This window comes from Scyliorhinus canicula, chromosome 21 (genome assembly GCF_902713615.1).
Source record: "Scyliorhinus canicula chromosome 21, sScyCan1.1, whole genome shotgun sequence".
Classification (NCBI taxonomy): domain Eukaryota; kingdom Metazoa; phylum Chordata; class Chondrichthyes; order Carcharhiniformes; family Scyliorhinidae; genus Scyliorhinus; species Scyliorhinus canicula.
Window position 1 is genome coordinate 21,590,502 of NC_052166.1, and position 23,723 is coordinate 21,614,224.

Below are 23,723 nucleotides of genomic sequence, written 5' to 3' on the forward strand. Positions count from 1 at the left end.
CTGCTCCTGAGCTCATTACAGCCTTGGTTCAAACATGGACAAAAGAGCTGAACTCCAGAGCTAAGGTGGGAGTGACTGCCCTTCACAAAGGCAGCATTTGACAGAGTGTGGCACCAAGAAGCCCAAGCAAAACTGGAGTTGAAAGATGACTGTGGTTCTTGGAGATCGTTCATCTCCATCCCAGGAAATCGCTGCTGGAGTTGCGCTGGGAAGTGTCTTGGACCCAGCCATCTTTAGCTGCTTCATCAATGATCTTCCCTCCATCATCAGGTCAAAAAAGGGATGTTCAGTGACTACTGCACAAATGTTCACCATTCGCAAATCTTCAGGTGCTGAATTAGTCCATGTCCAAATGCAGCAAGACCTGAACAATATCCATGCTTGCTTGGGCTGTTAACCTGGCCACACAGGTGCCAGGAAATGACCACCTTCAACAAAAGAGAATCTAACCATCTCCACTTGACATTCAATGGCATTGCCGTTGCTGAATTCCCCGCTATCAACATGCAAGGGTTCCCTTTGACCAGAAACTGAACCGAAATAGCCATATAAATACCAGCCATATAGATAAAAGAGAGTGGGAATTCTGCAGCGTAAATAACCTTTCTCCCAAAGCTTGTCCACCATCTACAATGCACAAGTCAGGAGTGTGATGGAATACCCTCCGCATGCCTGAATGAGTGTAGCTCCAACACTCTAGAAGTTCAACATGAACCAGGACAAAGTAGCTTACTTGATTGGCACCACATTCATCCCCTCTGCCACCAACATTGGCAGCAGTGTATATCATCTGCAAGGTGCACTGCAGCAATTGCTCAAGGCTCCTTCGACAGCACCTTCCATATCTGCACCTCCACCACCTGGGTCAAAACCTTGGAATTTCTTTCCTAACATCAGGCATGCAGCGGTTCAAGAAGGCGACACACCACCACCGTGCATGTGTTTAGGGATTGACAATAAATTCTGGCCTAGCCAATGACGCCCACTCCTATGGATAAAAACAGACATTATGACCATTTATTTCTATGCTGTTTGTGGAACCTTGCTGTGCACAAATTACCTGCTGCATTTCCATCATCGCAAAAAGCATTTCTTTGGCTATCAAACCCTTTGGGGCATCATGAAGCCAGGAAAGTTGCTACATAAATGCAAGTTCTTCCATTTATAGCGGAGCTAAATTCCCATTTCCAGGTCCATTGAGTAATTGGGGGGGGGCGGGGAAGGAATGTTGTCAAAAGGGTAGTGCCTCAGTGTAATAGTGGTTCTGGCAGTGATTCCACCCGTGTGTGGGGTGGTGGTGTTGTTTCTGTGGGGTTTTACTTAGCTGGTGGTTGTGCTTGCTGTCCAGACTCATGGAAGCTTTGATAACCATTGTCTTGTTTATTATTTGCCCAGGGAGCGGCACAGAGGAGGGATTGCTCCAGGATTCCAGGTGGTTCACATTAACGGCGTGACAGTGGATAACAGACTGGACAATCTCAAGCTTGTGTCCATAGGGTGGAGGCCAAAGGCAGAGGAAATCTCCAGTAAACAGAGGCAAGTCATTGCTGAGTGGATGTTTTGGGAGGGTGGCAGCAACAGAAAGGGTCTGTCTTTGTGGGGTAACTGGTGTTCATGGGTTTAGTATTCCAGTTCATTCGATGAGAAGGCACAGATTGCTTAAACAAACTGCAGATGGGCAGCACGGTGGCGCAGTGGTTAGCGCTGCTGCCACATGGCGCCGAGGTCCCAGGTTTGATCCCAGCTCTGGGTCACTGTCCATGTGGAGTTTGCCCATTTTCCCCGTGTTTGCATGGGTTTCGCTCCCAGAACCCAAAGGCTGCAGGGTAGGTGGATTGGCCACGCTAAATTGCCCCTTAATTGGAAAAAATGAATTGGGTACTCTAAATTTATATTTTTTAAAAAACTGCAGCTGTCCAAACCAATTGTGTAAAATGAAATGCATTTGTTAGGCCGCCATTTAGTTTGAGATGTTGCTTCCGAAGCAGTGATCCACTAAAATTGCAATGAAGGGCAGCACGGTAACACAGTGGTCAGCACTGTTGCTTCACAGCTCCAGGGTTCCAGGTTCGATTCTCGGCTTGGGTCACTGTCTGTGCGGAGTCTGCATCTTCTCCCTGTGTCTCCATGGGTTTCCTCTGGGTGCTCCGGTTTCCTCCCACAAGTCCCAAAAGATGTGCTGTTAGGTAATTTAGACATTCTGAATTCTCCCTCTGTGTACCCCGAACAGGCACTGGAATGTGGCGTCTAGGGGCTTTTCACTGTAACTTTGTTGCAGTGTTAATGTACTGTACAGTGACACTAATAAAGATTATTAGTACTGCACAGTTTGTGGCAGGCTGTTGTGCTAATAGCTTCTCCTCTTGCCTACAGGGAGCAGAGTCTTTATTGGTTGGCGATCCAGCAGGTGCCTGCAGATCCCATAGAGGAGCAGTTCCCTGAGCTGAACCTCACGCGGTACTACAATGCCAATGGCGACATTGTGGAGGATGAGGAGGACTCGTGCACATATTATGAATGCCATTACCCACCATGCACTATGATGGAGAAGCAGGTGAGTACTTCCAAGCACTCGCTGTGATTACAAGTTGCTGGATGTAGAGTATTTAGAGAGCATCTTTTTTGTTTAATGGTGAGAGTGTTTCTCTGTACTTTCTCACTGTAGGTGTTTATGGAACTGACTTAAGATGCAGCTTAGAGACCGTCTCATGACAGAGGTCACCTGACAATGGCAGGCCAGATGGGAGATGTAGAACTGATTTCATTTCAAACCCAAATATCCCCTATTCCTAGCAAACAAAAGACAAATTTACATCCACGATCATGTATAACTGATTTACCTAAGTTACCCAATATTCTCATGCATGTTTGTTCTACTAGTCAGCCTCTGCCCCTGCATGGCATGCACAGTCTTTAAAACATGCAGGTTTTGGTACGCATGAGCATTGACATTGGCTGTATATCTGAGGAGTGTTGTTCCTCTGGCACTTGTTGCCCTGGTAACTGTTGTTGTCCCATTGTGGTTGCTGGGCCATATGGGATTGATGGTGGTTCTGTACTTAGTACAACTGGTAAGATCCCTTCTCCCTGACCAGCTGATTGCTGTAAAGGAACAGCTTTGCCAGTTGTGCATATATGCCTCCGGTTGGGCCTGTATACTCAGTCGGTTCACTTCCACTGTGTGCGGTTGAGGTGAAACTTTGTCTGTGCTTATCCCAAGTTTCCACATGGGCTGAGAGCATTGAAGGTTTGTACCCTGACGGGCCCTCCAGTTCTCAGCTCTGCAATGGTTTGGCAGTCTTGTTGGGTTTGGAATGCAATCAGTTCTATATGTCCTATTTGGCTTTCTGTAGTGAGGTGACCTCTGCCATGAGGCAATCTCTGTAAACTGCCATCTTAAGCCAGTTCAGTAAAGACTTAACCAGAGAAAGCACAAGAAAAACTCATTAAACACAAAACATGGTGCCATGAGTGGGATAAAATAGTGTTTTGAACCCTGGGACTGCTGCAGAGAAACCGCAGCAAGACATACAGAAATGTTCAGATCTGCTGCAAGCTGCTGAAAAAGAGCAAAGAAAAGTGAACACCAGCTGAATGCTGCAAGAAAAGTACTGAGTGATTAACGTGGCCGGCTGTAAACTTCTCCCCCAGTTCCTGTCAAAATGAAAGGCAACATGTGGTAGAATTGGCAGTTTCTTCATTTGCAATGTCAAAACTAATAATAATAATAATAATTGCTTATTGTCACAAGTAGGCTTCAATTAAGTTACTGTGAAAAGCCCCTAGCCGACACTTCCGGTGGCGGCTATGAGGGAGTCGGTCGCACATTTGGTGGCTCCCATTTCGGTTGGACCGTTGGACCTTTTCCCCTGACTTTTTTGCGCTTTTGAGCACAGAACTGGAAAGCAATAGTACTCAGGCACAGGACCCATACAGAATTGTACGGACCTAAGAAGCTGGAGGGACCGTCAACAGCAGAAGAAGTGTTCGAATAAGGGCACAGTGGAGTCTGTGAGAGAGACCAGCATGGCTGGTGTTCACAGCAAGGAGCCGACAGCCCAGCCCACAATGGAGCAGCTGCTGCAGACTATGCAGGAGGGTTTTTTGGCTTTGAAGCATGACAACTTGGAGCCGCTTCAGAAGTCGATTGATCGGATGGGGAAAAAGCTGGATGATCAGGCTGAGAAGCTCCAGCAGTTGCAGAAGTCCGTGGAGGAGCAGGCTGACTTTCAAACGGTGGCGGATATGGAAATTCAGAGGCTGAGGGACCAGCAAAAAGTGCTTTTGGAAAGGCTGGAGGATCTGGACAACCGATCTCGCTGGCAGAACGTGAGACTCGTGGGCCTCCCGGAGGTGGCAGAGGGGCGAGACGCTGCCGCATATGTAGAGGGTATGTTTCAGAAGTTGCTGGGGAACGAGGTGTTTCCGCGCCTGCCGGTGGTGGACGGGGCACACAAGAGTGCAGGTGGGGGTTCCCCACGAGCGATGGTGGTACGCTTTCACAGGTACCTGGACAAGAAATGGGAGCTGTAATGGACAAAGAGCACACAAAGCTGTATTTGGGACAATACCACCCTGCGTGTGTGCCAAGATTTGAGCGCTGAGGTGGCCAGGAGGAGAGGAGGCTACAGGCAGGTGAAGGAGATACTGTATAAAAACAAGGTGAAATTCGGGCTGCTTTTTCCGGCGCGACTATGGGTTACGTATAAGGGTCGGCACCACTATTTTGGGGAACCCGAAGAGGCGATGGACTTTGTTAAGAAGCAACGGCTGGCCCTGAGCTGAGGCCGTTTGGACTCATGTTAGAGCTTTTAAGTATATGTGGTGTCTCTCCCGTTTTGGGATGTATTTTGTTTTGTGGTTTTTTGCGTGCTCTTTGTGTGGTTTACCCTAATGTTTCCTGTTTGGGCTCTTTGCTTAGTTGGAGTTTGGCTGGGGGGGGGGGATTAATAAAGAAAACAATTAAAAGGGTTGGGTTAAAATGGATGCTTCAGGGGAACTTTGTGCATTTTTTTTTTCCTGTGCCTGTATGGGAAGGATTGAAGAGTGCCTGTTATTTCTTATCTCTTTTTTTCTTGTTTAACTTTAATTGTGGGGGTTGTTTATGACTTGTATAGACTGTTTGCTTAAGTAGGGCTGATCTGGGGAAGTGGTATGGAGGGGTCGGGGGGGGGGGGGGGGGGGGGGGAGGGGTGACTGGGAACAATGGGTGGGAGACGGGCTGGAGCCGAGGCTGGGAGCCCCAGGCTAGCTGAGTGCAGCTAGTCAACGGGAGCCGAGGTGGGGGGGTGTCCATATAGTCAGATTAGAGCAGGGGTTAGGTGATAGGATGGTGTTGCTGGGGGGAGGGGGGGGGGGGAGTTGTTCTGCTGACGGGGAGGGGAACTGGGCATGGTAACAGTGAGGAGGTCATGGGTGGAGCCGGCCAGGAGGCGGGTCAGAGGAAGCGCGACACATGGCTGGGGGGCTGGCCAAGGAAAGGGGATGGCTAATCGGAGGGGGGGGGGGGGGGGGCGAAGTGCCCCCCAACCAGGCTGATCACCTGGAACGTTAGAGGGTTAAACGGGCCAGTGAAGAGGGTGCGTGTGTTTGCGCATCTGCGGATTCTGAAGGCGGACATAGTCTTATTGCAGGAGACGCCCCTGAAAGTGACAGACCAGGTTAGGTTAAGGAAGGGCTGAGTCAGTCAGGTCTTTCATCTGGGGCTTGATTCTAAGACGAGGGGGGTTTGCAATCCTGATTAATAAAAGGATACAATTTGAGGCGGAGGGCACAGTCGTGGGTGGGGGTGGCAGGTTCGTTATGGTGAGGGGTAAGCTCGAAGGGGTGAGAGTAGTCCTGGTCAGTGTGTATGCCCCTAATTGGAACGATGTGGATTTTATTAGGAGGATGCTAGGGAAGACCCCCAACTTGGACTCGCGTAAGTTGATCATGGGAGGGGACCTGAGCCTGGACCGGTCATGCTCAAGAACGGGCAGGTTGCCAGTGATGGCAAAGGAACTGAGAGGGTTCATGGAGTAAATGGGGGGAGCAGATCCGTGGAGATTTAGCCGGCCGACGGTGAGGGAGTTCTCGTACTACTCCCACGTCCACAAGGTGTATTCCCGAATTGACTACTTTGTTTTGACTAGGAACGTGCTGGCCGGAATGGTTGGGGTAGAATATTCGGCAATTGCTATATCAGACCATGCTCCGCACTGGGTAGACCTGCAGTTTTGTACGGACAGCTTTCAGCGCCCACCATGGAGGCTGGAAGTTGGATTACTCGCGGACGAGGCGGTGTGTGAGAGGCTGAGGAAATGCATGCAGAATTACCTGCAGGTGAACGATACTGGAGAAGTCTCGGAGGCGGTGCTCTGGGAGGCACTGAAGGCAGTGGTGAGAGGGGAGCTGGTTTCAATCCGGGCGTACAGGGACAGGATGAATAGGGCAGAGATGGACCGACTGATTAAGGAAATTCTACGGACGGCCAGGAGTTACGCGGAATACCCGAGGCCAGAGTTACTCAGGAACCAACAGAGGCTGCAGGCCGAATTTGGGGTGCTGACTACAGGCAAGGCTGTAGAGCAGCTTAGAAAGGTAATGGGGAGAAGGCCAGTAGAATGCTTGTGCAGCAACTGAGGAAGAGGGAAGCGGCTAGCGAAATAGGGAGGGTAGTGGATGGGAATGCAATCTAGTGGGTGATCCAGCAGGGCTTAACAAGGTCTTTAGGGACTTTTATAGGAAGCTGTACACTTTGGAACCACCCGGGGGGGATGAGGCAATTCCTGGACTGACTGACCTTCCCAAGAGTGGGGAGGGGGTTGGTGGACGGACTGGGGGCCCTGGTCAGGATCGAAGAGGTGTTGGGGGGGCCTGAAGGTCATGCAGTCGAGTAAAGCCCCGGGGCCGGACGGGTATCCGGTGGAGTTTTACAAATATTTGCCGGGATAGTGGGGCCGGTGCTGGTCAGGGTCTTTAACGAGGCAAGAGACAGAGGGAGTTTACCCCCGACGATGTCGCAGGCCACCATCTTGCTCATTCTGAAACGGGATAAGAACCCGGAGGCCTGTGGGTCATACAGGCCAATCTCCTTGATCAACGTAGACGCCAAGTTACTGGCCAAGATTTTGGCGACCAGAATTGAGGACTGTGTACCGGATGTAATTGTGGAAGACCAAACCGGGTTTGTAAAGGGGAGGCAGCTGGTGGCCAACATAAGAAGGCTGCTCAACATGATTATGATGCCCACAGAGAGTAGGGAGGTAGAGATAGTGGTAGCCATGGATGCTGAAAAGGCTTTTGACCGGTTTGAGTGGGATTATCTGTGGGAGGTATTTGGACGGTCCGGGTTCGGGGGGGGGGGGGTTCATCGACTGGGTCAGGCTATTGTATCAGGCCCCGGAGGCGTGTGTAAAGACGAACAGGACAACATTGGCCTACTTTAGACTGCACCGTGGGACAAGACAGAGCTGCCCTTTCTCCCCACTGCTGTTTGCGCTGGCAATTGCACAGAGCTTCTAGGGGCTGGTGGGGGGGGGGGGGGGGGGGGGGGGGGGGTGGTGGTGGTTGTGTGTGTGCGTAACATAGAGTCTCGTTAGACGCGGATGATCTGCTGTTATATGTATCGGACCCAATAGTGGGGATGGACGGTATTATGGCAGCCCTGAGGGAATTTGGCCTCTTCTCCGGATACAAACTGAACATGGCTGAGAGCGAGCTGTTTGTAATTCAGGCAAGGGGGCAGGAGAGTAGTCTGAAGGGGTTGCTGTTCAGGCTAGTGGGGGAGAGTTTTGGGGATTCAGGTGGCACGGGACTGGGGCAGGTTGCACAAGCTCAACCTGTCCCGACTGGTGGAACGGGTGAGGAAGGAGGTCCGGAGGTGGGATGCGCTCCTGCTGTCATTGGCAAGGAGGGTGCAGACTGTTAAGATGACGATTCTCCCGCGGTTCTTGTTTGTTTTTCATTGTCTCCCCATCTTTATCTTTATCTTTAAGAGGCTTAATAAAATTATTCTGGGATTTGTATGGGCAGGGAAGTCCCCGCGGGTGAAGAGGATGATGCTTGAAAGGAATAGGAGAAGGGGGGCTGGCGTTGCCGAACTTCAGTAACTATTACTGGGCGGCCAACATAGCGATGATAAGGAAATGGATGGTGTGTGTGGGGTCGGTTTGGGAGCGGATGGAGGCTGCTTCGTGCAGGGGCACTAGCTTAGCAGCCCTGGTCATGGCACCTCTGAGGCTTTCGCCGGCACGGTACTCCCAGCCCAATAGTGATGGGGGCTCTTCGGATCTGGGGCCAGTGGAGGAGGCATGTAAGGGAGGTAAGAGCATCGGTGTGGACCCCAATCTGCGGCAACCACCGATTTTCCCCGGGGAACATGGACGGGGGGTATCGACTGTGGAGGAGGGCAGAGATTGTGAGGTGGGGGATCTGTTCCTGGAAGGAAGCTTTCCGAGCATGAGGGCGCTGGAGGAGAAGTTTGGGCTGACGAGAGGGAACGACTTTAGATACTTGCAGGTGAGGGATTTTGTACGCAGACTGGTGCCGTCCTTCCCACGTCTCCCGCCGAAGGGGAGGCAGGACAGGGTAGTTTCTAGGGGAGAGGGTAGAGTTTCAGACGTCTACAAGGAGCTAATGAGAGCTGAGGATACGCAGACCGAGGACCTGAAGCTTAAGTGGGAGGGGAGCTGGAGGACGGTATTTGGGCAGAAGCCCTGAGCAGAGTAAACACGACCGCAACATGCGCCAGGCTCGGCCTGATCCAGTTTAAGTGTGTGTACCGGGCCCACATGACGGTGGCCCAGATGAGCATATTCTTCGGGCTGGAGGACAAGTGTGCTAGATGCGCCATAGGGCCGGCTAACCATGTACACATGTTCTGGTTGTGCCCTAAACTCAGGGGGTATTGGCAGGGATTCGCAAATGTCATGTCCCGGGTGTTGAAAACTGGGGTGGTAATGAGCACGGAGGTGGCAATCGGTGGGATTTCAGAGGACCCGGGAGTCCAGGAAGAGAGAGAGGCCGACGTTCTGGCCTTTGCTTCCTTGGTAGCCCGGTGACGAATATTGTTATCATTGAGGGACTCAAAGCCCCCGAGGGCTGAGGTAAAGCTATCGGACATGGCGAGCTTTCTTGGCCTAGAGAAAGTCAAGTTCGCCTTGAAAGGTTTGCTACTGGGGTTCGCCCGACGGTGGTAGACATTTATTGACTTCTTCGCAGAGGAGTAAGCGGGGGGGGGGGGGGCCTCGGGTAGAGTAGGGGGATATTGAGGCAGGTCCGTGCGTGAACAGAGCTGTGGTTTGCATTATGTTTAATGTGGAATTTGTGTCTTGACTTTTATTGTTGGTGCTGTACAATATCATTTTTTCTATATGCCTAAAATACCTCAATAAAATTGTTTGTTTAAAAAAAAAAGCCCCTAGTCACCACATTCCGGCGCCTATTTGGGGAGGCCAGTACGGGAATTAAACCCGCGCTGCTGGCATTGTTCTGCATTGCAAGCCAGGTATTTAGCCCACTGTGCTAAACCAGCCCCTTGTATAAACTAGCAACAGATTTAATGAAGCCAAAACAGATCAGAGATGTCACACTGCTAACACTGTTGGGGAGGGGCTGCTACAAATTGGATACCACCATCGAACAAAGGAAGCAGACCAGAGATTTTGAAAGCCGTGTTTTGAACCCCGTGTGAACATTTACTTATGAACACTATTCAACACGAGAGCTCGTGGTGAAAGGGAAGCCATAGATCGGTGTGTAACCTCTGTGATACAGCTTGCAGAATCAGCTGACATTGGGCTGACGATGGGAAACTGGGTAGCTCAGTGGTTGGCACTGCTGCTTCATGGCATCGAGGACCCGGGTTCGATCCCAGCCCCGGGTCACTGTCCGTGTGGAGTTGCACATTCTCCCCGTGTCTGCGTGGGTCTCACCCCCCACAACCCAAAGATGTGCAGTGAGGTGAATTGGCCACGCCAAATTGCCCCTTAATTGGTGGGGGAAAAGGAGAACTGAAGACCAAGGAAGCCAGGTAGGACATGTAGATTGAGAGTTTTCGGACCCAAACATTTCCTCTTTCGTACCGAACAAAGATACAAGTATTTTTAATGTGGTTATAAATGAACCAGGGTACTTCATAGGATGTAATCAGGCCAAATGTAACTATAAGCCAAAGCATAATCTTGGTCAAGGAGATGGGTTTTAAGGAGCGCCTTAAAAGTGGGGAGAGGGGTTTTATGTTGGGAATATCCAATATTAGGCTGCCAGTGGTTGGCAGATAACGTACTGTGCTATTCTGTCTCAGAACTTTGTATCTGTTGCCATCTAGTGACGGGATTGTCATATTACATCTTGGTCACGGCTTGTTAAAAAACTGTTGATATGCAGCTTTGTTACATTTTCAAGCTGTCTTGATGTGCGTCTCATCGAATGAATTAATTTAGAACACACAGACAAGCATGGTGATCAGGTTGCTGGCTGCAAGAATCCACAAGGAACAAATGACCAAATAACCTGCTTTTCGGGAGAAGCTGTGACTCAAAGACCGGACAAGTCCTTTTCCTCTTTGAATTTACCTATGTGCATTCAGCAGTAGTTGGTACCTCCAAACATTTAGCTTCATTCTTTGCTGCATTAATGTGGCGGCCATCGTATTGTGCTGAAGTCCTGCTTACTGAGGATGTCAAAAAGAAAAAGTTGATTGACTCTTCTTGATGCAATCAATTCCTCTCGATGGTGGATTTATTTTTCCTTTTTGCTTGCTATTCTACCATTTTAATCCACTGTCTCATTTCCTCCACTGGGGATGTGGATAACCTTTGGGTTGTTGAACTTCTCTATGATAAACTGTTCAGCATTGACGTTGCATGAATTGGCCGGTGGTGTGTGACTCCAGAACCACAGTCAGTAACTTGCTGCTGGTGTGGTCATTGTTTACTCTCCTCCCTAGTCAGGATTATGTTCTTGAATTTCCACGGTCCGCATTCTCTTTAAAGTCTTGATTCAACTGACTGGCTTGCTGGGAGACATCAGAGGGCAGATAAGAGTCAATCACATCGAAGATGTCTAACTGAAGCCAGTAGATTAACACAGTTGTTGTGCTTGGCCTTTTAAAGCATTAGCTGCTGGTTAAAGGACCAAATGGTTGTTCATTCGGACTGTCATCCCATGACTGATTATTCAGACATCTAAAATGGGAACTGGGTAGAGGTGGCTACCTTTCAGGTGGTCCTCTAACTTCTTAAATGTGGTGACACTAATGACCTCTTCCATGCAATGCAACCATGACAACCGCAATTTAGTTGTCCACAGGATGGTTTATAGAAGTAAAATAAAATTACTTATCGATTTACTAGGCTAAACTATACATTATTTTTAAAATTCATTTACAGAATGTGGGCATCGCTGGTTATTGCCCAACCCTAGTTGCGCATCAGTATGTGGTGGTGAGCTGCCTTCTTGAGTTGCTGCAGTCCCTGAGGTGTAGGTACACCCATTGTGCTGTTAGGGAGGGAGTTCCAGGCTTTTGGCGCAGTGGCGATATATTTCCAAGTCAGGGTGATGAGTGACCTGGAGGGGGACCTCCAGGTATCTGCTGCTCTTGTCCTTCTAGATGGTAGTGGTCGTGGGTGTGGAAAGTGCTGCCTAAGGAGCCTTGGTGAGTTCCTGCAGTGCATCTTGTCGATGGTCCACACAGCTGCCACTGTTCGTCAGTGGTGGAGGGTTTGAATGTTTGTGGTTGGAAGGAGGAGCAATCAAGTGGACTGATTTGTTCTGGGTGGTGTTGAGCTTCTTGAGTATTGTTGGAGCTGCACTCATCCAGGAAGTGGTGAGCGTTCCATCACACCCCTGACTTGTGACTTGTATAATATGCAATTGAATGTTTTAACATATTTATCAAGGGCCATGGTCCCTCACTTGGTTGGGGAGTTAGATACTCCGTACTTAGAATATGCTCTCCAAACAACTATGATATTTGGCTTTGAAATCCAATGGGAATTGGATCTTGGGGAGCGGTAAGAATCAGTCCGCCAGCTGCCCCCCTCCCCCAAATGAATATTAAAGTTGGGGAAGAGCTGTGGAGTTTTCTGCACGAGCTACAAATACTGAATAGTCCAATTCAAACCTCAACGCTGTCTGATTGAATTTGAATCGTGATTATTCAGTTTTAAAATGCAAGAGTGGTTCTTTTCCAGTAGTAGGTGAATACAAGTTTGTAATGAGCTCAGACTGTTGGGTTGGAAGTTGTCTTCCGTCCCAAACGGTCTACTGGGTGTAGGGCTCTTGCGTGGATTGGCTTGGGCAGTGCTACTTTGTCTGAAACACACTTCAGTCATTGCCTTTATTTCCAGATTTAAGAAAAATTTGACCTGATCTCTGGAATTTGGTCCAGGCCCTGAGATTGCTAGCTCATTGACATTCCATTTTTATATAGTGCATTTGGTTAATACACATATTGGTTTGTAAGAGTTGGCCTGATCCACTGGTACCGTGGCTCTGTGTTGGATTGTTGCATGTATTTATTTAATTCATTTGTGGGATGTGGGCATCACTGACGGGCCAACATTTATTACTCATCCCTAATTGCCCATGAGAAGGTGGTGGTAAATGGCTGCCTTGAACTGCTGCAGTCCTGAACATCTTTGGACTGTGGGAGGAAACTGGAGCACCCGGAGGAAACCCACGCACACACGGGGAGGATGTGCAGACTCCGCACAGACAGTGACCCAAGCCGGAATCGAACCTGGGACCCTGGAGCTGTGAAGCGATTGTGCTATCCACAATGCTACCGTGCTGCCCCAAATGATGGTGGCAGGCAGCAGACAGTCTGTAAACAGGAGCTGTCTAAATAGAGAAGAACCTCATTTATGTGCCACAGGAGCTATTGGAACATATGGGGTATTGACCCAGTCAGAATCACCACCTTTGGGGGAATAAAGGTTTAAAAGAAAAATGGTAGCTCTGATAGGTTGCATGGCCACTCTGTTAACGAGAAATAGGGATTTTTACTTGGAATTACAGGTTGGATCCTTGCGCACTTCGGTCATATTGGTATCAATAAAATCACATCAAAACGCGAAGTTATCAGACTGCGTCATTTCTCTCCACCTGTTTCTCTCTTACTGACCCTTGCCTTTTTGTAATTGTTTCAGCTGCGTGAATTCAACATCTGTGGGCGGTGCCAGGTGGCACGATACTGCGGCTCCCAGTGCCAGCAGAAAGACTGGCCTGCCCATAAGAAGCACTGCCATGAGAAGAGGCGCCCACTGCAGCAGGAACTTGAGCCAGAGCGATGACCCCCTCACTACCCCACCCCTCCTCACCCTCGCCCCGCATGCTTTCGCCATGGGTCAACAGTGGCGTCAGTTTTGTTTTGCACAATTCAGACTGGACAGAAAAGTTTCCTAAGCACTGAGGAAGAACAAAAAGTACAGAATGGACTTGAGGAGGTCTCTGTGAGAAGAGGGGGATGGGGCTTCCCTTCCTACAATCGATCGCTACAAAGACTGTGGAGGTTCCCATCTGGAAGCTTCTGTCTATATTTCTATGTTGATATGTATTTGAACAAAATCTTATGTACAGTTTTTTATGTTGTAAAATCTGATCTGTTGAAGTTCGGTGATAACGTGTAGCTGAACAGAGTTACCCTAAAAAAAATAATTTTGCTCCGGTAGCATTATGTGACTCTGGGACAGCTTGCTGCTAATGTGATTATAGAGAAGAAAAAAAAAGACCCAGCTTACTGTGTGTTCCAGGGATTATACTAATGCCAGGTCTCTGGATCTTGTCCACTTGACAAGGAAAGAAAAGTAAAAATAAAACAATAACTTTAAACCTTGCACAGGGGAAAAGAACTGATTTTAGGACACAGTGATGGCTACTGGAGTGAGCAGGTTTCACAAGAAGCATCTTTGTAGTGTCAATCTCGTAACCCAGTTCGAGTACTCTACACAGTCTGCCACTACTAGATTTTGTGTCGGAGGTTAAATTTCAATGTGGTACAGGTCAAAGCAAGGGTTTGGTGGTGCTTTCAATCAGTAATTTTTCATGTCGTATCAGAACTCTGAGGAAACAATTGTCAGCTAACTTATTCCCACAGTTTTAATTCAAGGCCTATATGAGGCAAAAGATTTTTTTTTAAGGACGCGGGGTGTTGAATTTATGGTATGGTTCATCCACTTGGTAATAAGAGTTTTTCAAAATGTGTGTGTGGTTATGCTGGAAAGCTATCCAGTAATGGTGCAAAACGTTCCTTTGGATATGGGTGGCAAGGCGAAGTTGATAACTGGCATGGGCTTCTTCACTAAGGGCATTTCTCAAATCTGGGGGGAAGATTTGTGAATTGAAATCAGATCCTGAGGATAGGATTTGATTTGGTTCTGTCGCTCTGTTGCATTTACAAATGTTGTGTCCTTAATTACCTCCGCTCTCCTGTCCAGCACGGTAGTGCATGTATGTTGCCAAAGTTTCTGATTTTTGCTCCGGATTCCTTTCCTGCCCCATCAAAGAATGTCGTTCCTGACCAGCGTGCTTTCATCAGGCGGCCACAAGGCACTGTTGCAATTTGGCCTCTGAATCTGACGTAATCCTCTTTCGGAAGTGGACCAAAAAGGCCAGGCTTGTGGGAAATACATGAGGCGTTTTTTTTTTTTTTTGCATGCTCCCCATGCTGCTGGATGTTCACTTCTGCCTGCTCCTCTATATAGCAAGTCAATGTGAAGCCAGCTGGGGGTTTGAGGGTGTCATTTCAATGCAACACAAGAAATCATATTTATCTTTCAACATATTTACAAGTGCTAAATATATTTTTTTATATTAAGTTATTTTCATTGGAATCAGCAGATGGCTGGCATCCAGCTTGAAACCCCTGCAGGGCAAAAATATTCATTGTGCCCAAGAGCGTGAGGGTCATGTGTATGACTCAGCTGGGTTGTTTCCACACATTAAGTGATGGAAGGGTACACCTTGGAGGTCTTAATCCCTTGTAGCCATAATTGTACACCTTGTGAGCAATTTTAACTGAAGACTGGTATAGTCAGTCCTAAAATGTTTTACCTGCAATCGATTGGAGGCACAACTCCAATTGTGACCCGGAACTTAGTAAATACTTGCACAAGTTAACAGTCTCCTTGCCTTTTTCCACTGAGACTTTTTCTGAGTGGTGAGGGAGGGCTATCGAAGTGTATTGGACAAGCAGAGACCTATGAACTAATTTGAAAGCTGCTGTACCTGTGTGCATGTTTTAAATGGGTTGCTGTTACTGTGTCGTGCCGTTGCTGTGCCAAGCTTTGCTTTTCTTGACAGAAGCCCAGGCTCGCTCTCTAAGGATACCTGTTCTCTGTGTAATGGAATTCTGTGGATCTGAGTTGCTGCATTCGCTCTCTTCCTCCCACCCAACCTGCCAACTGAGATATTGCAGTGGAGTTTACAGTAGTTTAGAAAGCTTCGGATGTTTTGTGCAGGCAGTCTCAGGTTAACCAGTATAGTATTTATAATCTTGATTTACTGCAGCTTCCTTCTTGTTACAAGGTGGGTTTAATATGGTGCTGTCTCCACTAAATGTGAGTTTGCCACCTTTTATGGTTAAGTGCCCTGGAGGATGTGCTGCTTCAACTTTTTCTTTGAGATTGGTTTAGTGATGTATTTTATAATTTCTGTTTTTAACCAAAGCTGCAGACCATATGGTTTAGGATGTAGTTCCCCCTCCCCTCCCAATTACTAAAAGTTTGTTTTGAAATTCTATGACTGTATGATTTCTTCCCTTCACCAATGTGCAACTATGTAAACCAGTTCGTCACTGGATCCAATGGATAATCTCAACTATAAATACAGCAATGTAACTAAGATGCGTTCCGTCTGGTGGCTGTTGAACAGAAATCACCACGGTTTTCTAGTGTGGCATCCATTTCATGACAGCTGTTTGTAATAGTTGTTCAAAGTTGTTTTCCGTTTACATTTCCTACAAACTGGTCTGTGATTGAACTTGTGTGCTCTTGCTGGTTTGGGGTATTTTACGCCATGTGCAAACGTTGTGGAGTGGCATTACTCAAAAATTAATTAGTCACCATTCCAGGGGCTTCCATTTTAATTGTAGATTTGAGAATATTGCCCATTTGGCGCACAGTTTGCAAACTTATTTGACTGTTCCGTTGTGTGTAATTTAAGACAAAATTGATCTAAATTAGATCTGGTCTGCTTCTTCCACCAATTTTCTCTCTTTCTCCCCCCCCCGCTTAATTTGTAACTCGCGATTTCCTAATGGCACCATTGTGGGTCACAGTGATTGTTTTGGTGACAGGACCAGCTCCGCACTAATAAAGCTGTTCCCAGCACAATTGGACACAATGGTGTTAAAATCCACAGCCAGACTTGCAAAGAGCCCTGAAAATGCATCGAGGCTATTACAATCGTAATTACTAACTATGTTGTGTGGTCAGTTGCAAAAATGCAGAACACTAGCCACTGCGGTGTTGCTGTGCCCCCAGTTTGTTTCATGCACTGAATACAGTATCTTGCCTGTATTTAAAATTGTTAAATAAAGCTCAAACAAATTTGTGTGTAAACTAGTGTCTTGTATATGGTTGATGAATGTGGCCTTGTCACTCTTGGGGGCTGTATTCAAATGGCTATAAGTATGTTGCTCCACTTTAAAGGTTTTGAAGTTTATATTTCTAGGTGTAGACAAAGCCGACGTTGCAAATCGATCCATTGCGTCTGAAATACGGCATGTGGAAATCAATGTGAGGTTATCTACTTTAGAACTGAGGAAAATAAAGAATGTTTTAATGGGGAAGGACTGAGCCACGGAAGAGCAAAGAGAATCAAAATGGCTAGTGAAATGTCAATCTTCACAGAACATAGGTATGATAATTGGCCAGAGACCACAAATGCATCCCTCTTCATCAAATAGATAATTCTATATACCTGGAGGAGCACCACTTCCAAGCAACGGGTAAAGTGTGGAGGCAAATCCCCATGAGCTGTGCCACACAAGCTAACTGGCAAAAAATAGGGTAACCCCTTTGAAGCTCCCCTGACATTCATCATGGCTGATGCACCTTAATTCCATCTACCCACACTATCCCATAACCGATTATACTCGGCATTCAAAACTCCATCTTGAATACATTCAACAACAAGAGGTCATGTTGCAGTTGTATAAAACTGGTGTGGCCACATTTGGAGTATTGCGTGCAGTTCTGGTCGCCGCATTATAGGAAGGATGTGGAAGCATCGGAAAGGGTACAGAGGAGATTTACAAGGATGTTGTCTGGTATGGAGGAAAGATCTTACGAGGAAAGGCTGAAGGACTTGAGGCTGTTTTTGATAGAAGAAGGTTAAGAGGTGACGAGGCATACAAGATGATCAGAGGATTAGATAGGGTGGACATTGAGAGCCTTTTTCCTCAGGTGGTGATGTCCAGCATGAGGGGACATAGCTTTAAATTGAGGGGAGATAGATATAGGACAGATGTCAGAGGTAGGTTCTTTACTCAGAGAGTAGTAAGGGCATGGAATGCCCTGCCTGCAACAGTAAACGCATTCAAATGGTCATTGGATAGGCATATGGACGATTAGGGAATAGTGTTGATGGGCTTTAGAGTGGTTTTACAGGTCGGCGCAACATCGAGAGCCGAAGGGCCTGTACTGCGCTGTAATGTTCTATGTTCTATTTCATTCCTAAATGACCAGTCCCTTATTCTGAGACAAACTTCTGGTTGTAGACTTTATAGTCAGGGGACTAAGGCCGTACACGTGTATTTTAATAAAATATACATATCCTGATGGTTAATACATTTTTAAAAATTGAAACTCTTAAAATGGCTGAAGACATGAAGAACAAAAGGAACTTTCTGGCAGTATCAGTGAAACTTCCATCTCATTATCTCTAAAGTGATACCAAAAGCCCTATGTGCTGCGGAGACCAAATTCAAAGGGCACAACACAAGGTCATCTGCCCTTCAAGCCAGGCTTGGCCAACTGGAGCCCATTTTGTTTTTGGGACAAACCTTCCTTTCAAGACTTAATGGTTGGAACATTAACAATCTCGGGCACCCAGACAAAGGATGCACACCCTTTGTCAAAGCTGGAGTGGAGAGGGGGGAGTCATGAATCCTCGCTGGTGGAACCAGTGACATTACCTTGTGGTGCTGAAAAATACCTCACTACCATTTTTACCATATACAGTACAAGCAGCACAGCAAAGGTGCTCTGCCTGCCTGAATAGCTGGCCCCATCTACACTCTACTGGAGCATAGGCAGCATTGACTACAAGACCGATTCAACTCTGCGTGCCTACCTCGTGCGATGTCAACTCAAGTGGAAAAGTGCATTATGCCACATCGGGTTTTCAACCTGTGGACCACTGTGACGGAGTACCTCATTGGACTTTCACTCTGGACTCATGAAACGGTAATTGTTTAATCTCTGGTCTTTGTCCTGTAAATCTCCCTTTTCTCTATTCCTCTTTTATTGTATGAGTGCGCAGGAGGCAACGTTGCTGCCGCCCTCTTGTGTTTGTGTGTGTGCGCAAATAAACTAACCCTTTGGGCTCATCCTATCCAGTTTGCTGTGGGGCTATTAATGGAAAATTGGACTACATAAGAGTTATGAAATACGGCGCACCATTTATAAAGAGGGAAACAAATCAAAACACCTCCCTGTGTGTGGATAGGCAGTGAGAGGAAATATCAGGACTATTTAAATTAATCTCCCCTCCTGTCTGATACACGGGAGACATCCAACATCCAGAACTTCCTAACAGCACTGTGGGTGTACCTACACCACATGGACTGTAACGGTTCAAGAACGCTGCTCACCCTCTCAAGGGAAATTAGGGATGGGCAATAAATGCTGGCAGATCCTATATCCCATGAAATTAAATTTAAAAGATCTACCGTGTGAGACCTTTAGAATTCTATTGGGTGTCCGTGAGATCAACCCGTTCTTTTAAATTCCAGGGAATATAAACCTAGTCGTCTCAACCCCTCATGGGATAACCCCCTCATCCCTGGAATCAGTCTAGTGAACCTCGGATGCATTCCTTCCAAGAGTTCTGCAATCCTCGCTTGGGTAAGGAAAACAAAACGGGAGACACAGCACTCCAGATGTGTTCTCACTAAGGTATTGTACAAATGCAGGCAGTGAGACTTCTTCATTGTATACTTTAATCCTTTGTAGTAAAGGTAAACACTTAGGAAAACAAAATGCTTGCTGTAGCTGCATGTTAATTTTATGTAATCCACGTACAGCGGAACACTCAGGTTCTGTTGAATACCAACATTTCCCAGTCTCAAATTAAAAATATATACTTTTTCCCTACGAAATGAATAATTTCTCACTACCCCACATTGTATTCCGTCTGCCTGTCATATTCTTTCCCACTCACTCAACCTGCTTATAGCCATCTTCAGCTCTCTGTACTGTCCTCACAGTTTACTTTCACAGCCAGCTTTCTAACATCAGCAAACCTGAATACATTGCACTCGGTCTCTTCACCTAAGCCACTGGTCAGTAATTAGTTAAGGCTTAGGCACTGATCCTTGTAGTAACCTGCTCATTGAAACCTTTACCTCAACATCCTCGAGGAGGTTGGCACAAAGCCTGAGTGAGACTCCATCTGGAGTAATGTGTTCACTTTCGGCACTAAACCTAAGGAAGGATAGAATTGGAGGGACTGCAGTGCAAATTCAGAATGGCAATGGTGCTCAAAGAAATGAATTGAGGATAAGGTGCAAAGATGTATCTCCTTGAGTTTGAAAGGTTAAGGGCCCATCAAGGCCTTTAAATGTGATGGGATTTTATAGGATACAGAAATGTTCACATCCCCTGGTGGGTAAACCCAAAAGAAGAGGACATTATCTTGGAATTAAAGTGAGGACATTTAGGTGTGATTCAGGAGGTGCCTTTTTCTCAAAGAATAGTGAAAGTTTGGAACAAATTTCTCCCGATGTGTTAACTGAAATCTTCAAGACCAAATATATGTTTTGTTAGATAGGGGTATCAAGGGAGAAAAGGTGGGTAAGGGGAATTGAGGTGTAGATTAGCTGTGATATAATTGATGATAGAAAAGGCTTGTGGGGCTGAATAACTTTTCCTGCTCCCAAGTAAGACTGCTATCTTGAATCTGATTAGTAGGCAAGATATAGTGCAAAAGAATTATTAGGGCAGCACAGTAGCATTGCGAATAGCACAATTGCTTCACAGCTCCAGCGTCCCAGGTTCGATTCTGGCTTGGGTCACTGTCTGTGCAGAGTCTGCACATTCTCCCCGTGACTGCGTGGGTTTCCTCCGGGTGCTCCGGTTTCCTCCTGCAGTCCAGAGATGTGCAGGTTAGGTGGATTGGCCATGATAAATTGCCCTTAGTGTCCAAAAATGCCCTTAGTGTTGGGTGGGGTTATGGGGATAGGGTGGAGGTGTTGACCTTGGGTAGGGTGCTCTTTCCAAGAGCCGGTGCAGACTCAATGGGCCGAATGGCCTCCTTCTGCACTGTAAATTATATTCTATCTATGAAATAAAAGAAAAAGATAATTTAAAAACAGGACAGAAATGCTATTTTGGGCTGTCACTTTTAGCACCTTATGTAAAACTATTAACGAACATGCATTTTCTAATACCCAAGGAATGATGATGACATTGGTTAATAACTTGGAAAGTTACTGAAACCTGGCACTTTTGGGAAAGAGAACAAGCATAGTTTATGCTGTAGTAATTTTAGGTTAAAGGTTGGACTAATGATTCAGCTCCTCAATGCTACAGGCCCTGCTCGCTAACTGAAACTAACAACAGTTCAAAAGTAGTTCAAAAGTTTAAAAATCCAAGTACCAATGGTTACCTGATGGTCTTGTATGTGTGTGTTTTATATTGTTCAGGTGAAATGTGGCCCATGCACTGTTAAGAACCAGATAATATTGAGTCCGAAGATCAAGCCAGGACTTTGCATGTAATTTTAGATGGCACTTCAGTTTTGAGGAATACTGAGCTGCTGACATTTGCACAAAATATTAAACTAAACACCTGCCTATTCAGGTAGGTGTAAGACATTCTCGGAGCACAATTTAAAGTACAGGGAGATCTGCTGCCCTGGATGATATTTATCTGAACGAACTCTGTGACGATCTCCAAAGACACTTAAAAAAACACATTTGAATTCTGAGTGATCAACTTAAAGGAATCGCACAGTAATATTTCAAGTTTTAAGACCTTTTCTGTAACAATCTAAAAGCAATATTGAGTAAACGTTACTTAGTAGGTAACAAAATACAGAAAATACATCCCTTTGTATTAACTTCATTTCAAGCCTACTTGTGACAATAAGCGATTTTCATTTAATTTAATTTTCTTATTCGCATTTTAATACATCCAAAAACCCTACTCTGCATTTATATTTTACACCATGCTCTCCACAGTCTTTACAGAAACAGGCTCACTTCTCCCCATTTTGCTGAGTACAATGACCATCACAGGTCCTTTCCCTCAGTCTTACAATAAATCCAAATCCCATATCCTGCAGCATAGCTAAACAAATCTTCCTGAGTCCTTGGATTGCCTCGGATAACATTTCTTCAACCCAAGAATATCTTCTTACCTGCATTCTTTTTTTAGAATAAATTTAGAGTACCCAATTCTTTTTTTTCAATTAAGGGGCAATTTAGCATGGCCAATCCACCTATCTTGCACATCTTTGGGCTGTGGGGGTGACACCCACACAGACACGGGAAGAATGTGCAATGCCACACACACACACTGACCCAGGGCCGGAATCAAACCCGGGTCCTCGGCACTGTGATGCAGCATTGCTGCCCCTTCTTACCTGCATCCTGATTCTTCTGTTCCTGTCTCTCTATCCATGACTCACTCTATGTATACAGGCTTTTAAGTAGACTGCCTGGGAGTTTGTAAGTCTGCACAAGCAAGAACACTTTATCTCTCTCTGTGTCCAGGTGGCAATATGGCACTTGGGTTTGAGAAAGTCTTGACCAGGGCCCCGTGTCCCCATGGTAACCACCACCTGGCCTGTTACCGGGCAGAGTCCAATACAATTTCACACCACCTGCCTTTTCCAGGGCATCCTGTTCTAGCTTAAAATAAAAGTTACAGCCCAAAACCTAACCATCTTGAAAAACCTCACATCTGTAACATACCATGAACAAATTAACTAGTCATTTGTTGCATTGCTTGCTGTTTGTGGGCCTCAATACGCAGACAATGGCTGCCGAATTTGTCTATATTACAATGGCTACATTACAAAAGTAATTTGTTGCGTGCGTCTTGAGGATATGAAAGACACTATATAAATGCAAGTGTTTTTTTAATGAACCTGATGTGTTATGTACTGTGGCATAACACTGGCTGCAACTGGATGCAGCTTTGACCCAAAAGATACTCCAGACCTTGAAGTTAGTTCAATCTGATTTATTGAACTACTAGCACAGTTCTCTCTGAGTTCAACTCTCTGCTAGCCTAAGTGTGGTTACTCTGTCTGACTGACCCAGACTAGCTCTTATCCACATGCTGTGCATACACCCTGACTCACTTTGTAGATGTTCATCAGTGGAAAGAGATGGAGTGTGAGTGCCTCATGTCTTTTATAGTCAGATCCCACCCCTGAGTGTCCTGCCTTTTCATTGGCCATGTCCTGTTCTCTGTGTTTATTAGCTGCCTGTCTGTATATCATTATGCGTATGTTTGCATATCATGACATAACCCAATTGATGATAGAGATAGATGTCCTCCATTTGTGGACATTGTCTTGTGGATAAATGAAGAGTAGGGTGCAGGGCTGTGATTCTCTGGGGCATATTTTCTAATTGTGATGAGTGAAGGGATGCTTATGCTGTGTATCTGTGCCATGGATCATTGACCACCTCAAATCTGTGTCAAGTATGGATAGCAAACCCGCTACAAAACAGATTGTAGGGTTATGGCGGCAAATTGCGTTCCCCAGAGATTGGCGCCTGGGGCAATTTGCATTCGTCATTTACCTACACGATTTGGACTCAGTAATTGGAATAAGAATTTGAAAAATTATGGACCACTCCAAAAGGGCAAAGGACTGGGACCAAATTCAGGCAAATATTTATAAATTTGCAAAAGACCGGAATGTGGAAGCTTCCAATACAACTGAGGCGACTGGCGGGGGGTGCATTTGGCGGGAAGTTGGATCAGAGAGAATGGAAAGAAGGCTGATGAAATGAGATGGAAGTAGTTCGGGAATTCCTGCCACACCACGGCGGTTAAAGGGACACTCACGTGCTGCGGTTCAAACGCAGCGCCGCCAGCTGTCGGCATCGAGGCGGGGGGGCGGGGCGCCGCATCGATTGGTCAGGAGAGCTGTCAATGACCGAGAGGGCGGCGTGGGGGCGGGAGTTCTGTGTTTTTTTCAACACCGGAAGTAAGCACGGCTGCCCCGCGTGAAGGAGATTCAGTCAGAGACGGTCAAGTCTGTGAGGGGGGTGAGTGGGGCGCGCGCGCGGGAGGGGACTGCTGAGCCCCGCTGGCGTTGGCGGCGCGCGGGAGGGGACTGCTGAGCCCCGCTGGCGTTGGCGGCGCGCGGGAGGGGACTGCTGAGCCCCGCTGGCGTTGGCGGCGCGCGGGAGGGGACTGCTGCGCGCCGCTGGCGTTGGCGGGCGCGGGGGGACGACATCCAGTGCCTGGAGGGGGAGGGGAGTAGAGTTGCCACCCCTTCAGGTCTGTCGTGGAGTCGTTCGGGCTTCCCGCCAAATTATGCCTGTGAGTATCTCA

At 46.9% G+C, this 23,723-nt stretch overlaps 1 protein-coding gene across 2 annotated transcripts in view; it reads left to right on the forward strand.

Moving 5' to 3' along the window:
* The window catches only part of zmynd19 (zinc finger, MYND-type containing 19), a 35,425-nt gene extending 18,881 nt beyond the window's left edge, over positions 1–16,544 (forward strand). For both annotated transcript variants that reach the window (XM_038782047.1, XM_038782048.1), the window contains 3 exons: positions 1,396–1,536; positions 2,374–2,554; positions 13,134–16,544. In XM_038782047.1, coding sequence (XP_038637975.1) covers positions 1,396–1,536; positions 2,374–2,554; positions 13,134–13,277 — 466 coding nt within the window. In that variant the 3' untranslated portion in view covers positions 13,278–16,544. The remainder of the gene's footprint in view (positions 1–1,395; positions 1,537–2,373; positions 2,555–13,133) is intronic.
* Positions 16,545–23,723: the final 7,179 nt, after the last annotated feature.